General features: G+C 39.1%; 1 protein-coding gene across 4 annotated transcripts in view; it reads right to left on the reverse strand.

The window, feature by feature from the left end:
- The window catches only part of KIAA1211L (KIAA1211 like), a 141,692-nt gene that overhangs the window by 48,762 nt on the left and 73,895 nt on the right, over window positions 1-19,035 (reverse strand). For all 4 annotated transcript variants that reach the window (XM_030827228.1, XM_030827230.1, XM_030827231.1 and 1 more), the window contains one exon: window positions 3,395-3,474. In XM_030827228.1, coding sequence (XP_030683088.1) covers window positions 3,395-3,464 — 70 coding nt within the window. In that variant the 5' untranslated portion in view covers window positions 3,465-3,474. The remainder of the gene's footprint in view (window positions 1-3,394; window positions 3,475-19,035) is intronic.

Genomic DNA, 19,035 nt, shown 5'->3' on the forward strand with positions numbered 1-19,035 from the left:
TATGCTGGATATAAGTCCTATATCAAGTGTGATTAATAAATATTTTCTTCTAGTCTGTGACTTGTCTTTTCATTTTCTTAAAAGTATGTTTCACAGGCCATATTTTAAAGTTTTGATGAAGTCCAATTTATAAATTTTTTCCTTTTGTAGATTCAGGTATTATATCTAAGAATGCTTGCCTAATTCTTGGTCATAAATATCTCCTACTATGGTTTCTTTTAAAGGCATTAGAGTTTTACATTTAGGTTTATGACACATTTTGAGTTAATTTTTGTATAATCTGTGAGGTATATTTACATATGAATGTCCAATTGTTACAGCACCATTTGTTGAAATATTATCTTTTCTCCAATGAATCGCTTTTGCAATTCTGTCAAAATTAATTAGCCATATTTGTATGGGTCTGTTTTTGAACTCTACTCCCTTCTGTCTCTGTGTATCTATCCTTTTGCCAATACCATACTGTCTTGATTACTGCAGCTTTACAGTAAGTCTTAAAAACAGGTAGTATGAAGCTTTCAACTTTATGTTTTTTCAAAATTGTTTTACCTATTCTAGTTCTTTGCTTTTTCACACACATTTTCAAATCAGCTTGCCAATATCTGCAAAAGTTTTTGCTGGGATTTTGATTGCTTCATCTTTACCCCTCCTCCTCCCCGTTTCTGATGGGTTATTTAAAAAAAAATCATCCCAGGCACTACTATTATTTCACCTATATAGACTTGGCTTTTTCCTAAATGAAAAAATCTCTGACTCCTCATGGAAATCAAATAAATTATTACTTGTCAGTATTCTTGCCACAGAATATTGAGTTAACTGTATATCTGTCTTCCATAACTGACTTTTAAAGAGTGCACTGCAATCTTGGTATATTTGTGTAGAGTTCTAAGTGCTTTTTTGTATATGTTTTATAAACATATCATCTATAAATAGAGATAGTTTTATTTCTTTCTTCCATCTCTCTGCCTTTTATTCCTTTCTCTTGCTTTATCGCACTGGCTGGGTGCTATGCCACTTTTCCCTGGATGTTTTAAAACTTTTTTATTATCTTCAAACATAGTATGCACAATTGTCTTATAGGATGTATTTGGTAATTCTGATATTGATGCATTCATGTGTCTGTTTCTCTTGTCTGCCTTCATGTGTGTATGGCATTCTCCTTGTGTGCATATCTATGGCCATAGTTCCCCTTTTTGTAAGAACACCCATCATATTGGAGTAGGAGCTCACCCTATTCCAATATGATCTCATCTTAACAAATTACATCTGCAATAACCCAGTCTTCAAATAAAGCCACATTTGGAGATACTGGAGATTTCAACATATGAATTTGGTGGGAGCACCATTCAACACATAGCATGTTGGTTCTCATTCACAGTATCCTGTTGCCTTAGATGCCTGGTTATTACTGTCTATATGCTTGTCATGATACTGAAAATATTATTTTCTGTGATACTTTGAAGTCTAAATAGAAGGCGCCTTCCTTTAGTGAATATTGTTTGCTTCTGCAAAGTACCGGGGTTTGCATCCAGTTTAGAAGCAATATTAATCAAGTTCAAGGGTTGAGGTTCTCTGAATTACCCAAATGATGCAAACTCAAGCTACAAATCTACAAAAGGGTTGGTTTACCCCTAGTTCACACCTACTCAGATTTGGTAGCTCCTTGGCTCCCCTTTATTGTAGAGACTGTCTTCTATTAGACAGCCTACATTATACAGGCCTTGTAGTTTGATATTTGACCCTTGCTCTCACCTTTCACCCCATGAAGACATGAAAATTTCCAAGATTGGTAAAAGATCTAAGGGCAAAGTGGCTTCTATACTCTGTTGTCTCTCCAGGTTACCATTTTCCTTTTCTTTTTTTCCTTCTTCTTTTTTTTTTTTTGGAGGCAGGGTCTTGCTTGTTGCCCAGGCTGGAGTGCAGTGGCATAACCATGGCCCACTGTAGCATTAACCTCCTAGGCTCACACAATCCTCCCACCTCAGCCTCCCAAGTAGATGGGACTACAGGTGTGTGCCACCATGTCCAGCCAATTTTTAAATTTTTTTGTAGAGACAGAGTCTCACTATGCCCAAGCTGGTATTGAACTCTTGGGCTCAAGCAATCCTCCCACCTTGGCCTCTCAGAGTGCTGGGATTACAGGTGGAAGCTGCTGTGCCTGGCCCATTTTCCTTTCAATTCTGGCCTTATTATTTCTTACTTTGAAAAATATTTTAAAGAACATTCTTATCTAGAATTTTAAACTTTAAGTGGAAGAGGGTTGGTCTGAATAACTTAAGCTCACTATTTGAAAAAAAGAAAACTTAGTCCCTTTTCTTCAGTAACCTCTGTATGTATTCAGAACTAGCATTTATTGAGGTCGTTTCAGGCTGATGAAATATTTATTCAAACATTTATTGTTTAAAATAAGTAATAATTCAGTGTCCCATAATATGAGAAAATGTGAAACTCAATTTTTTTCAGGGATCATTTAAAAACCCTCACCTTAAATTTGGATTTATTTGGTATCCATTGAAATGTGACAGAGGAAAAATGGTTCTAATATGAAATAATAAGAAAAAATCTATCTTTAATATCTGAAATGGAGTATTTACTGAAATTAGTATCTGAAGCTAGTGGCTAGCAGCTAGGATTTAATATTATTGGGAGCTGTTTCTCCTGAACTATATCAAAGAAAATCACTACTGGCATTTTGAGTGTAAATAAGAGAGAGATGGAGGCCTTGGTTACCAAAATAAGGGGAGTATATGAATGGCTAATCTAGGGAAAAGGTACATTGTGGGGAGATTAATTTTTTAATGTCAATTTTACAACTCTATCAGGACACAAATAGCAATATGTGGATAACAGTAAACCAATCACATAATTGGAGAACTCTTAGAATGTCTTATGAGATGGTGATTCATGGGCGTAGAATTCAGCTCAGCAGAGAATACACTAAAGATCTCCTTCAGAACAACAGTCATGAAGGAGAGGGATCAAAGGCTCTCTCCTGATGTAATTATTTTTTTACAGATGATCAGGCTGTCAGGTGCTTTGCTCAGCTTCCTACTGATGCCTTTGGATATTCTTAGATGGTGAATGAGTCCATTTAGTACCTCTTCCTCTGCATTCAAGTCAGCCAAACATGGGGACATGCTTACCTCCAGAAAGGAGGAAAATAAGCTGAAAGGTCCCTGTGCTTGACACAGAAGCAGAGGAAATCTGCCCTGAGCAGCCTTAAATAATGTGCATGTGCCCCCAGTCACAGCGTGAAGGGCCTGGGGGTATCTGAGCACACTGGGAACTGAACCCCCACTTTTCATACAGAGAGCCCCAAAGGCCTGCCTCTGTCAGCCCCTCTCCCTGCCCCATAACAAAGCAAGTGCCCTCCCCAGAGGAAGCAGGGCCTTACCTGTGCTGTCCTCCCCAAGGCCTTCTGCAGCCTCCCGAAGCTTAATGTCCATCACCCTTGTGGAAATCATGTCAAGCTCGCTGAAATTATATGGAAATTCACGTTAAAGAAACATGGTTAGCACAAGTTACCAACGAGTGAAATGGTGTTCATGACTGCATTTGTCATGATCTGGCCTGCACACACCCCAGCAAAGACAGTCCAGGGCAGAGTGCAGCACAGTACAGGCCAAAACCACGTCCACAGCTACAAGATCAGTAACCACATAAGCGTTTAATCACTGACTGGGGCAATTTAATGGAAAACAGATCACTGAAACAAATGCTTCACTAATTTACACACTGCAGATTAGGTTTCTTTCAAAAAGGCTTTTCTCAAATTACAAGAAATGATTTTTTTCTCTTGTTTACTACAGGAAGTTTGGAAAATAGAATGAAAATCACCCATAATCCAACCAACCAAGGATAACCACAGTTAATGTTTTCATTTCCTTCCAATAATTTTTTACGCAAATATTTTGTCCACATGCACACGTATCATATTAGGAAGCTTGACTTCCTGATTTTCTTACTTATACCACATCATTAAAATTCTTCACGTGTTAACAGCTACCTAATATTTTGATATACTACTGTACCATCATTTATTTACATTGGAATTCTTTTTTGAATGCAATGAAAAATTTCAAACAGATACAAAAATATGAACAACATAATGAACTCAAGATATGGCTAATCTTGCTTCATCTTTACCCTCACACCCCATCCCACTCCTATGAGGTGATTTCTAAGCAAATCATCCCAGACATGATGATCATTTCATCCATATAAATTCAGCTGCTTCCTGAATAAAAAAAATCCCTCACTCGTCATGGAAATCAAATGCATGATTACTGGTCAATATTCCTGCTACAGAATACTGAACTAATGGTGTCCATGCCTTCCATAACTGACTGTTACAGTAAGCTCTACCAACATATACTATTACACCATTCATTTAGAAAGCTATTTCTTACTGTTAGGTATGATGAATCCTCACACTTAAAAATGGGGGCTCGAATATTTAACCAATTCACATTTACCACTTGTACACAGCACAGAATGGGAAATGATGGCAGAAATGCAAAGAAAACACAAACAGAGAAAAGGATTTTCGGGTCCGTGCCCGAGTTGAACAAAGTTTCACCAGCTCTGGCTCTCAATGTTCATATAATTTGGCTTCAAAAAAATGTCCGGTCTTGTGTCGGCTTTGCCAAAAACTCTTGGAACCTCACCAAATTCGACTCATGATCATGCTATCATTATCTATAAAATGAGGGTTGGACAGAAATAGTATTTTTCAAATCCTTTACCACTGTTTTAGGCTTCAAAGGACATCCTTGCTTTCATCATCTGTGTTCACTGTCAAAGCAACAGACAATGCTATCAAACAGCAGAATGATAGTAGTTCTAGGCTGGTGGCCCAACCCAAAGGCCCAGGTGTTCCAAAGGTCACCCCCTCAATCCCCCCCACAATATGTTAGTCAGTCAGCAACCCCCTCATCCCCAAGAGTCCTTTAGAGGTGGTAGCTGCCAGGGATTCAATGGAAGAGGCAATGGAGAAGGAAAACATAAGGTGTAAGGGGAAGAGTGAAGATGGTGAGGGTGGCCTAGGAGTCACCATCTGTTCCCCTCAGTGCCATCTCCTGAGGCTGCCACTGAGCTCTAGCTCAGTGCAAGAGTTTTCCATTGCCTGAATTTGGAGTTAACCATGGCAACTGCAAATTACTTATCAAGCATGCAGCTATCACCTGAATTATCTCATTTAATCCCCAAGAACTTTTAATATTCCAATTTTGGAGATGAGAACATTTTTAGCTCACTGCATCCTCAACCTCCTGGGCTCAAGAGATCCTCCCACCTCAGCCCCCCACAAATAGCTGGGACCATAGGCCCACGCCACCACACTTGGCTAATTTTTTGTATTTTTGGTAGAAATGGGGTTTCGCCATGTTGGCCAGGCTGGTCTTGAACTCTTGAGTTCAAGCAATCTGCTTGCCTTGGCCTCCCAAAGTGCTTGGGATTACAGGTGTGAGCCACTGCACCCAGCAGAGAACATTTCTGATATTAAGTGGTTTATTAACTTGCCCAAGGTAGCAGAGCAGATATGGCATCTACACTCACACTGACTGCATACCCAGCATGGGCGGGTGCTTCTGAGGCACTGGGATACAGTGACAGATGAGACCCACGTGGTTCCTGCCTCTTGCAGGTGCTGACCCAGTGAAGGGGAGAGCCCTGAGCTGTCCCCAGTGGGGCTCAAGAGAAGCTGGAGAATCCAAAGGACAGGATCTCCCACTGAAATGGCTCTGCCTGCCAAGAAGCTCTACCCAGGGTTAGGCCAGAACTCAGAGGCTGGAGGAGCCCTGAGAGATCATGCACTGGGTCTGATGGGGTTTCTTCGTCTGGGGAAAGGAACTGGAGGCCACTGTGATGTGTCAACTAACTGGGAAAGGGTTAACACTCTGGAGAAACCATGATGTTACACAACACATCAAGGTCATGTGGACACCTGGCAAATGCAAAGTGTCCTTGTTGGGAAGAACAAGGTGAGTGTCAGAGGTGTGTGTGAGAGTGTGTATGAGCCCTGCGGGTGGGTGTGCAAAGGGGCACCCCCTCCTGCCAAGCCCGGATCAATCCAGAGGCTCAGGCTTGCTTCTCCCTGCACTGAAAAATGTGGCTGTGAGAAAGCTGCACGGGGCAGAGGGTTCAGATGCAGATGTAGGCGGAGGGCCGGGGGTGAGGGAGGATGGGAGGGGATGCAGACTCACCTGTGTAGGTCCTTCCACCCTACTCCCAGCCAGAAGATGCAGACAGCACCCCCAGACCACCAAGACCACCAGTGGACTCACACAAGGAGGCAAAGGTTGCCCACCGACAAAGGGACAACAAATGGATCTCATGCCACATGGAAGGTTTCAGAACCTACTCATGTTTTATGTCCCAAGCATCTTCATACTGATAAGAGCATAACACGGGTTGGAGGAAAGGGGCAAAGACTTGGATGTTAGGCAGTCCTCGGGTGGCATCTTTACCCTACCATCTACCAGTGCCAGGCCTCAGTATCCTCATAGGCAAGAGGAGGATAATAATACTGTAATCAAATGAGACCAGGACACGGCATGCAGCAAGCACAAGCTGAGCCCTGCTGTCGGTTTCTGCAGCCCACTCCTCACCACCACGTGATACTGTTTATGGACAAAGGTTCCCAGAGCACACATGCCCGGCACGCCCTGGCAGCAGGTAAGCGCCGGTCTTCCAAGCAAATGGCTCACTTCAAAGTCGTCATTGTCAGTCACGGGACAAACACCCAGCTTCCCAGCTGACCCCTGTGCTTCCTGATCCCCACCGCCCAATGGGCTCAAACCACTGCCAGGGAACTGATGAAAACATGCTCAGGGTCGCAGAGGAATGTCTGTCCAGAGACCACAGGCTGCACAGGTGGAGAACCGTTTCCTTCATGTGGACATTCCAGGTGGAAACACCCCACAGCTGTGACAATGGAACATCATCTCTGTTGGGCCAAGTAACTTGCCTTTCTGAACACACGTTCCTCAAGCCCCAGTAAAGTTCAAGGAAACGCCAGATGTAAAACCATAATTAGAAAGGCAATGTGGCAAACACCCAATCCCTCCCAGACCTCCTTTTGCTCCTCACACGAAGACAGTGCTTCTCACTGGAACTCCAAGGTCAAGTCAGGCCACCTCAGTGTCCCCTCAACCAGCATCTGCCCTCCACCCTTCCATTCCTGGAGTTCTGAGAGCTCCAAGTCCAAGTTAAAGAAAACTTACTCTTTAAGTTAAATCTGGACCGGCAGGGCCTCTTCAGGGGTTCTAATGAACTCACAAGAGTGCTGAGCCTCCAGCCCCCGCTGCAGGGCACAGCACTTTGTCAGTGTGTATCTAGGCACCCACAGAACCGAGGGGAGTCCTGCATCTAAAAAAGACCCCTTAATGTGGGGGCCGCCCCACTCCCTCTCCCTCCACCCTAACTGACCACAGCCTCCTTCCCAGCTTATAGCAGAGTTCCATCACTAGTCTCAGCTTCTATAGAAATTTCTACAAAAGTTAATTCACATAAAGAATGAGAATAGATTTTAATATGGTATTTTAAAGGTTTCAATCCATTATATTTACCTACACAATGCAAAGAAAAATATCTGTACCCTGACTCCATACATCTGAGCACATAATTATGTATGAAAGCTTTAGTGTTCACCCTACAGATTCCCTAATCCCACACCACCCTCCAGGCTGTTTGGACCCCTGTGGATTCTTTCTTAGCTCCCGGTGCCATTCTTTCACATTGCTCACCAAGATTGTCATCAATAACTTGTTTGGGAGGTGTCTGCTTAACATCCCTTCTTCCCAAGGCTGTGGGTTTTGTGCCTATTATATTCACTGCTCTTTTACCAGTACCCAGGACAGTGCCCAACCAGAGAACTGAACAGAGCACACCAAACAAGAGAACTGACAAACTAGAGGGGCTTCTGGGTATTAGAATCCTTTGAGATTTTTGAATATCAATTCATTTAACCTCAGAGAGCTGTAGAGAGACTCAGAAAGAGTGACTCTTGGTTCACCTTTCCCTTATCAATTTGAGGAGGTGATTTAATCTACCTGAGGTCAGCGTTAGGGAAGACAGGGAAAACACCCACCTTTATTCAGTCTTTACACCTCCCTTTCCAACAGCGCTTTCCCTCACTTTCTTCCCATAGCAGGGTTCTGCCATCTACCCTGCATCACCTTCTCCAGGGTCTGTGTACCCACCAACTTTCAGGTCAGTATCAGCAGTGATGTCCTCTCAGAGGTAAGTATTTTAGGTAGAAAACTCCAATGAAAGAAAATAACTGCCAACATAGATTCTAAACTCCAGAAAAATATCCTTCAAATTTAAAGGTAGGTTAGACTTCCAAGTGGTAGAGTAGCCTACACCACAGTAAAACTTTCCACTGATGGTAAGTATAAACTGTGGAGAAAAGATTAAAAACAATCATTTGAAGGCAGTTATGAGCAACCAAAAGCAGAAATTAAAGTGGAATCAACTCTTCTTTTCTTTTTTATTATTTTTTAGTTTTTTATTTTTGGAATCAATGCTTGAAAAAAAGGGAATTGCAGTAGGAGTGATTTATGTGTGTAGGGCTTTTGACCTGGAAAAGCTCTCAGGTATGTGTGTTGTGGAGTGGCTGGAGCTCAAATACAAAGCCATAATCTTATTGGCCTGATGAATCCAAGAATGGAATTTAGGGCTGCCAGAGCAGATGGAAACTGAGGGAGAATATCTTAGGAAGGAAAAAACTTCAGAAAGAGGAGCACCAAAATCCACACGTAAACCCTTTCCTAATTCTTGGCTCCCCTCCCCTGAATTCTGCACATACTGGGGAGACTCCAAGGAACCAGGCAAGAAGATAACAGCTGGGAGGCTGAGGGAAATGAACTAAAATTTTTCTACTGCTCACTACAGGAGAGACAGGGTTCACAGGTAACAAACAGCCTGCTAGAACAAAATCAATAATCTTCAGGACAGCATAACAGATTCCAGAGTTCCCATGAAATATCATTTACAATGTCTACCATATAATCAAAATTTATAAAACATGTAAATAAATAGGAAAATATGACCCATAGTCATGAGAAAAAAAAAAACACCTAAGAAAGAATAATCCTGTGGCTCACGCTTGTAATCCCAGCACTTTGGGAGGCCGAGGCGGGCGGATCACAAGGTCAGGAGATCGAGACCACGGTGAAACCCCGTCTCTACTAAAAATACAAAAAATTAGCCGGGCGTGGTGGCGGGCGCCTGTAGTCCCAGCTACTCGGGAGGCTGAGGCAGGAGAATGGCGTGAACCCAGGAGGTGGAGCTTGCAGTGAGCCGAGATTGTGCCACTGCACTCCAGCCTGGGTGACAGAGCGAGACTCCGTCTCAAAAAAAAAAAAGAATAATCCTGAGTGACCAAAATGCTTAAATACCCGACAAAGACTTTAAAGAAGCTACTTAAAACAAAAATGTAGCCATAATAAATAAAAATATAAAGAATTTCAAATTAGAAACATACAATATAAAGAAGAAACACATGGAAATCATCAAGATGAAAACTGTAATTTCTAAAATAAAATATTTATTAAATGGGCTTAACAGCAGATTGAAGACATCAAAAGAAAGGATCAATCAAATTGAAGAGAGATCAATAGAAATGATCCAATCTGAAGAACAGAGAGACAAAGACTGGGAAAAAAGTGAATGTGAACACAGCCTCAGTGACCAGTGGTACAGTATTGATTGGTCTAACATATATTTAATTGAGTCCCAGAAACGGAGTGGGGGGAGTGTGAAGAAGCAGGAGAGAGAAAGAGGGAAAAGGAGAGAGAAGAAGGAAGGAGAGAGAAGGGGTGGGTGCGAGAGAGAGAGAGAGAGAGAGAGAGAGAGAGGGAGGAGAGGGGAGGGGAGGGGAAGGGAAGGGGAAGGGGAAGGGAAAGGGAAGGGAAGAGGAAGGGGAAGGGGGGGGCAGGAAAAATATTTGGAGAACTTACGAATAAACATTTCTCCAAAATGGTGGAAAAGATAATGTTACAGATCCGCGAATCTTAGCAAACTCCAGGAAAACCACAACAAGGCACATCATAGACCTCAGAGAAGTGTGGAACACAGCATAGTGTACTAAAACCAAAGATGAAGAGGAAATCTTGACAACAGCCAGAGAAAAATGACACATCATAAACAGGCAAACAACAATATAAATGACCAACAATGGATAAGAAAAGCCAACGGAATAATCTCTTTAAAGTGCTGATAGAAAACAAAGAACAACCCAATATTCTATATCCAGAAAAATTATCCTTCAATAATGAAGGCAAAATATAGACATTTTTAGAAAAGTGAAAAGTGCAAGAATCTGTTTCCAGCAGATATGTACTACAGGAAATGCAAAACAAAAGTTTTTTAGGATGAAAGAAAATGATACCAGATTGAAATTGAAAGCTATAGAAAGAATGAAGCACAATGAATGTGGTAAATAAGTGGGTAAATATTAAAAAGTACATGTTTTTCTTCTCTAAATTTATTTAAATGCATATAACAACTAAAAAACTATTATGAATTTACAATGTATGTAGATGTAATATGTGACTATAACATAAAGGTAAGAGTTGTATGTATGCCTAGACTATCACAAGGTTCTGGCATTTTACGTGAAGTGGTACAAGATTAACTCCAAAGAGACAGTGACAACTTCGGAATTAATACTGTGATCCCTAGAGCAAACACTAAAAAATTTAATGCAAGGAAGTTTTGCTAAAACACTAAAATAAAATTTATAATGGAACACCCAAAAATTCAATTAACCCCAAAGAAGGCAGAACAGGAAGAACAGAGGAGCAAAAACAAATCCAAGCCAGCGCAGTGGCTCACGGCGGTAATCCCAGCACTTTGGGAGTCCTAGGCGGGTGGATCATGAGGTCAGGAGTTCGAGACCAGTCTGGCCAACATGGTGAAACCCTGTCTCTACTAAAAATACAAAAATTAGCTGGGTGTGGTGGTGGGTGCCTGTAGTCCCAGTTACTCGGAGGCTGAGGCAGGAGAATTGCTTGAACCCGGAGGCAGAGGTTGCAGTGAGCCAAGATCATGCCATTGCACTCCAGCCTGGCGACAGAGTGAGACTGTCTCAAAAAAAAAAAAAAAAAAAAAAAGAAAGAAAGAAAAGAAAACCAGATGGGATACATTAAAAAGTGGAAAAATGATAAATATTAAATAAAAAAATATATAAAGCTTCTAAAAAATCATCAAAACCTATCTACTTGACCTTGGGATAAGCAAAGATGTCTTACACATGCCTAAAAAAACCATAAAAGAAAAAATTTATAGTTTGCACTTCATCAAAATGAAATACTTCTGCTCATCAAAAGACAATGTTAGAAAAATGAATAGGTGACTGGTAGAGAGAAAATATTCGTAAAAAATATCTTACAAAAATAAAACCACTTGTATCTAGCATGTATAAAGAATCCCTAGAACCCAATAAACGAAATGCAAACAATCCCCTGCCTTAAACTTGGGCAAATGATTTGAAATATACACAAATAGCCAATAATGAAATGTCACATGAAAAAGAATATAATTAAGGAAACATCAGACAAACCCAAATGAGAGACATTCTGTAAAATAACTCTCTAGTACTATTAAAAACATGTCAAGGACAGGAGGAAGGCCAAGAAACTATTTCAGAATAGAAGCAATATATGATCCAGGACTGCAGAATGAGGAAGTGCTATAAAAGCCATTACTGGGACAAATGACAAAAGTTACATATGCACTGTGGATTACATAATAACATCACATCAATTTAAAATGTGCTGATTTTGATTATTGTAACTATGATTATTAAAAAGAATGTTCTTGGCTGGGCGCGGCAGCTCACACCTGTAATCCCAACACTTTGGGAGGCCAAGGCAGGTGGATCACGACTTCAAGACCAGCTGGCCAACATGGTGAAACCCCATCTCTACTAAAAATACAAAAAATTAGCCGGGCGTGGTGGTGGGCGCCTGTAGTCCCAGCTACTCGGAGAGGCTGAGGCAGGAGAATGGCGTGAACCCGGGAGGCGGAGCTTGCAGTGAGCCGAGATCGCACCACTGCACTCCAGCCTGGGCGACAGAGCGAGACTCCGTCTCAAAAAAAAAAAAAAAAGAAAAAATTAGCTGGGCATAGTGGCGCATTCCTGTAATCCCAGCTACTTGGTAGGCTGAGGCAAGAGAATTGCTTGAACTGGGACTTGGGAGGCAGAAGTTAGGGTGAGCCGAGATCACGCCACTGCACCCCAGCCTGGGCTACAGAGCAAGACTCCATCTCAAAAAAAAAAAAAAAAGGTTCTTGTTCTTTGGAAGTACATAATATGTGATTTTTTTGAGCTCACTAAAAGTCCAAAAAATGTTACAAACATATAGATACATATGTTCTTTATATAAACATATAAAGAAATAAGGATATATCATGAGGCAAAATGTGAAAAATTGGTAAATCTGACTAAAAATTATATGATAAATTCCTTCACTATGTAACTTTTCTGTAAATTTGGTATTATATCAAATAAAAAGTTATACAAAAATTATCCAAAAAAAAGAAGCAGTAATTTCAGAATGGTAGTGTGAAGAATTTGGTGAAAAGTCTGACTCATACACAGGGAAAAAAGCAGGCAATAACTGCCTTTAAGAGGGCACAGGTGTTGAACTCCTCAGACAAAACCTTCAAAGCAGCTATTATAGATATGCTCAAAGAAATAAAGGAAGACGTGCTTAAAGAGTTAAAAGAAGGGATGATTACAGCTTATCAAATTGAGATTATTAAAATAGAGGTAGAAACTATAAAAATAAGCAAACCGAAAATTCTTGAGTTGAAAAGTACAATAAGTGAAATGAAAAAATTCACTGAAGAGGCTCAACAGGAGATTTGAGTTGGCACAATAAAAAAATCAGCAAATTTAAAAATAGATCAATAGAGATTATACAATTTGAAGGAAAAAAATGAACAGAGACTCAGAAAAATTCAAAACATCATTAACTATACAAATATTCAGAATGGGAGTCCCAAAGGAGAGGACAGAGAAAAATGTAGAAAAATGATTCTCTGAAATAATAGCCAAAAACTTTCTAAATTTGAGGAAAAACAGTAATCTACATATCCAAGTAGCTCAAAAATCTTCAAGTAAGATAAACACAGAGAACTGCTCCCAGACACAGAGCGAAAATGTGAAAGCTAAAGATAAGGAGAAAAACTTGAAAGCAGCAAGGGAAAAAAGAGTTATATAGATGAAAATCATCATAAAATTTACAGCTAATTTCTTATCAGAAACATTGGAGGCCAGAAAGCAGTAGGGTGACATATTCAAAGTACCAAAAGAAAAAAAATTTCAACCAAGAATTCTGTATCCATCAAAGCTATCTTTCAAAAATGAAGATGAACTAGAGATATTCAAGATAAACAAAAACTGAGATGATTTCTTGCTAGCAGACCTGTCTTACAATAAATATTAAAGGAAGTTCTTCTGGCCAAAAGCAACACCAAGCAGTAACTTGAATTGACACAAAAAATCAGAGGCATCAATAAAGGTAATTTTGTAGGAAATTATAAAAGACAGTATAATTGAATATTTCTTCTCATTTTTTTCTTATAGCTGATTCAAAAATCAATGGCATAAAATGGTATTAAAATTGCATTGTTGGGACTATAACATATAGCAATGTAGTATATTTGACAATAACAACAAAAAGGAGGTGGGTAGAAATGAAATTTTTGTAAATTTTTAAAACTTCACATTCTCCTGATGCCTCAACATCCTCACAAACAGGTTGTGAGCATCATGCCCAGGCAACCAGGTGTACCAGTGTGAGAAGGCTGGTCTCTGCAACAAGTTCCCCTTCTTGTCCCCTGACTATGACCTAGTGACATTCAACATGCAACTGAACCAGTAAGATCTTCTCATGATTCTTTTATTAGGGGTCATGATACCCTGACCCCTAATAAAAGCACTTGCCCAGAGATCCACACTGTTACTTATCTCCCCACCTGCTCTGTTGAGTCTGCTCCCTAGGAGCTCCTCCAGTATGATCCCATGCATGGTGTGGCATGCCATGACTCCTTTTCTAGGACCTGCAACTATAATAAATCCTTTAATGGCATCTGTCTCTCCAGGTGCAATTTCCAGAGTCATGTTGGAATCATCCTTAAACACCCTAAAAGGGGAACTTATTACCCCGTTTATAACACAACTACATTGGAGTAAGAAAATGACATCAGACGGTAACATGATCCACAGGAAAAAAGAAAGAAAAACAAAAATGGTAAAGGGTCAATATATTTTGTACAGACTCTATGAATATATTTTTGTTCTCTCTTCTATTAGTTTCTTTAAAATACAGAAAATGATATAAAAATGTAATTATTGGGTCTATGACAAACATAGATGTAATATGTACAACAATAATAGTACAACGAATAGAGCAGGGACTAAAACTACTAAGGAGTAATGTTTCCATATCTTACTGGAACAAAATTAGTATAACTCTTAAATTGATTCTGATATATTAAGATGTATATTATAAGGCCTAGATCAGCTACTAAAAAATAACAGAAGAAAATAGAATTAAAAATCAATAAGAAATTAAAATGTATGACTGACAATATAAACTTAAAGGGAAGTAGTAAAGAAGTCAGAGAAGAACAAAGTACTCTGATATAAATAGAAAACAAAAAGCAAAATGGAATTTGTACATTTAACCACACCAATGACATTAAATGCAAATGGTTTAAACAATCAATACCACATAGAACAAATAAGCAGAGAATCAACAGTGATATAAGAGACTCGAACAACCCTATAGAATAACTAGACCAAAGATGTGTGTGTGTATGTATGTATGTGTATGTGTGTATATATATGCATATCTATCTATCTTATCTACCTATGGAACATTAACAATGATACCATATGCTCAGCCATAAAACAAGACAAAATATATTTAAAAGAATTTAGTTCATACAAAATATATTCTCCAACCACAACAGAATTAAATTAGAAATCAAAAACAGAAAGAATTTTGGGAAGTTCATAAATTAGTGGAAATTATGCAATGAACTCCTAAATGAGTCAAAGAATAAATTACATGAAAAATTATAAGGTCCTTTGAGATGAATAAAAACAAAACCACAACATACCAAAACATATGTGATGCAGATAAAACACTGCTTGGAGAAAAGTTGTGCTTATAAACACCTATATAAAAAAGAAGAAAAGGCCGGGTGCAGTGGCTCCTGCCTGTAATCCCAACACTGCTGAGGCCAGCGAATCACATGAGGCCAGGAATTCAGGACCAGTCTGGCCAACGTGGTAAAATATCTCCACCAAAACTACAAAAATTAGCTGGGTGTGGTGGCCCATTCCTGTAATCCCAGCCACTTGGAAGGCTGAGGCATGATAATCTCTTGAACCTGGGAGGTGGAAGTTGCAGTGAGCCCAGATTGCACCACTGCACTCCAGCCTGGGTAACAGAGTGAGACTCTGTCTCAAAAAAAAAAAAAAGGAAGAAGAAGAAGAAGAAAAATCTCAAAACGCTATCATAACTTTCCACTATATAAAACTAGAAAAAGAAGGGCAATCTAAACTGAAAACAAGCAGAAGAAAGGACAAAATAAATATTGAGCAAAAAGTAATGAAATAGAAAATAGAAAAACATTTTAAATAATCAATGTAACAAAAAGTTGGTTATTTGAGAAAATCAATAAAATGAACAGACCTATCGCTCTACTGACCGAGAGTGAAAGAGAGAAGATTCAAATTGCTAAAACCAACCAAGAAAGCATCACTACCAACCTTACAGAAATAAAAAGGATGTATTTTAAGAGAATATTATATATTACCGTATGCCAAAAAATTAGACAACCTAGATGAAATAGACAAATTCCTAGAAAGACATAAACTACTGAATCTAAGTCAATAATAAAAAGAAAGTTTTAATAGACTTATAATAAGAAAAGAGATTAGTAATTGTAAAACTTTCCACAAAGAAGAATCCAGCTCCAAACGTCTTCACTGGTAAATTCTATCAAACACTTAAAGAATTAACAGAAACCTTTCCCTTCACAAACGCCTCTCAAAAATATAAGAACAGGTGACACTTTCCAGCTCATCGTGAAGCCAGTATTACCCTAATACCAAACCCAAAGACATCACAATAAAAGAAAATTATAGACCAATGTCTTTTATGCATATAAACACAAAAATTCTCAACACAATACTAGCAAGCTAAATCCAGTAAGATATAAACATGAGTTTTATCTCATGAATACAGGTTGGTTTAACATATGAAAACGAATTAATGCAAAAGCCATATTAATAAAATAAAGGACAAAAATCACATGACCACTTTAATGGAGGTATAAAAAATAAAGATGCAAAACTCCTCAACAGAATACTGGCAAAAACAACCCAGCAACATATTAAAGAGATTATACAGCATGACCAAGTAGGATTTATTGAAGAATGCAAGGTTGGTTCAACATACATATGAAAAATCAATGCAATAAACCATATTAACAGAAAACTGACAACTATTACATTATTATCTCAGTAGATACAGAAAAAGCACTTGACAAAATCCAACATCTCTTCATGATACAAACACTCAAACAAACTAGGAATTGACAAAAGCTTCCTCAGCATGACAAAGGGCATCTATAAAAAACCTACAGCTTACATCATACTCAGCTGAGAAAGATGGGATGCTTTTCCCCGGAGATAAGAAAAAAGACAAGGACATCTACTGTCAAACTGATAATCAACTTTCTACTGGAGATTCTTGACAGGGCAAGCAGTTAAGAGAAAGAATAAAAAGCATTGAGATTGGAAGGGAAGAAATTAAACTATTTATATTTGTAGATGACATGATCATGTACATAGATAACGTTGAGGGATCCATTAAAACACTATTATAACTAAAGTTTGCAAGGTTTCAGGATTTAAGACCAATACAAAAATAAAACCAATTGTATTTCTACATACTAGCAATGAACAATCCACAGATAAAATTAAGAAAACAAACAATTGCATTTAAAATGCTACCCAAAAGAATAAAAAGGAGTAAGTTTAACCAAGGAGGAAGAACACTTGCACACTGAAAATAACAACAATGTTGAAAACAATTAAAGAAGACATAAATACATGGAAAGATATCCTGTGTTCATAAATCAGAACACAATATTATTAAATGGCAGTATTCCCCAAACTGATTTACAGAATCAATGCAACCTTTATCAAAATCTCAGCTGGATTTTGGGCAGAAAGTAACAAGCTGATCTGAAAATTTATGTGGAAATGCAAGGGACCTTGAAAAGTCAAAATAATCTTGAAAAATAACAAAGAGCATTCACACTTTCCATTTTCAAAACTTACTACAAAGCTACAGTAATCAGGACTGCATTGTCCTGGCATATTGGTAGACACATAGTTCAACAGAAATGCATACTCTTATTGCCAATTGATTTTCAATGAGGGTGTCAAGACAATTCAATGGAGGGATATCATCTTTTCAACAAACTGGGCTGGAACAAGTAGACATCGACATGCAAGAAATAATGTGTACTCTTACCTCACACTATACATAAAAATTACCCCAAAATGGCTCATAGATCTAAATGTAAGTGCTAAAACTATAAAGCTCTTAGAGGAAAACGAGAGTAAGCCTGTCATTTTAGGTTAGGCAATAATTACTCAGATGTGACATCAAATGCATCAAAAGAGAAGATAGATAAGTTTGACTTCAACATTGTAAGATTTTAATTCAAAGGACTCTCAAGAAACTGTAAAGACAACAGACTAGGGAAAATATTTGTATATCATCTATCTGATAAAGGACTGGTATGCAGAACATAAAAAGAATTCTTATAACTCAATAATAAAAAGAAACCCCATTTAAAAACAGACAAAGGATTTGAACATAACTTGCACAAAGAAGGCAAACTTACACAAAGAAGGCATAAAGAAGGCAAATGAATGGCGAATAAGTGCATGAAAAGATGCTCAACACTCTTAGTCACTAGAAAACTGTAAATCAAAACCACAGTGATGTCTCATGCCTGTAATCCCAGCACTTTGGGAGGCCAAGGCAGGTGGATCACTTGAGGTCAGGAGTAGGAGACCAGGCTGGCCAACATGGTGAAACCCCATCTCTACTAAAAATACAAAAATTAGCTGGGCGTGGTGGTGCATACTTGTAATCCCAGCTACTTGGGAGGCTTACGAAGGAGAATCGCTTGAACCTGGGAGGCGGAGGTTGCAGTGAGCTGAGATCATGCCACTGCACTCCAGCCTGGGTGACAGAGCAGGACTCTGTCTCAAAAACAACAACAACAACAACAACAACAACAACAACAACAACAAAACCACAGTGAGTTACTACTTCATACTCACTAGAATGACTATAATAAAAGAGATAGATAATAACAAGTGTTGCAAGGATGTGAGGAAATTGGAACCTTCATTCATTGCTGGTGGAAATGTAAAATGTAGCAGGTACTTTGGAAAAGCTTGGCAGTTCCTCAAAATGTGAAACATAAAATTACCATTCAGCCCAGCAATTACATTCCTAGATATCTACCTCAGGGAAATAAAAACATATGTCCATGGAAGATTCTGAGAAAACGTTAGTGTAGAAAGCACCAGGAATCTGTTTCCCCACTGTTTCTGCTAGTGCAATTGCACTAGCAGAATCTGTCTGATGTAACTATTTTGAAACTCTGGAGTCAACTGAAGGCTTGCAACTTCCAAGGGAAGGATTGGAGGGTACATTGTGGTTAATTTCTGTCCATTTCTGCTCTTAGCACAGTAGCATCCACCCATCACCCCACTTCTCCACACATGTGTTCCAGGAGCAGCTTGTACACAGCTTGCAGAAGCCAGAGTGAGCAAAAAGGACCCTGTCCTCCAAACACTGGGGATCTGTCCTCTGGTTGTTGCTTCTGATAACAGAGGTGCAGACAAAGAGGTGGCAGCCATTGTTGTTGCACCTCTCCCCATTGTTGCAAGACTCCCTCCAGCCCCAGGTGACTCCCTGCAGA

Source organism: Nomascus leucogenys, chromosome 14, assembly GCF_006542625.1.
Source record: "Nomascus leucogenys isolate Asia chromosome 14, Asia_NLE_v1, whole genome shotgun sequence".
In the NCBI taxonomy this organism is placed as follows: domain Eukaryota; kingdom Metazoa; phylum Chordata; class Mammalia; order Primates; family Hylobatidae; genus Nomascus; species Nomascus leucogenys.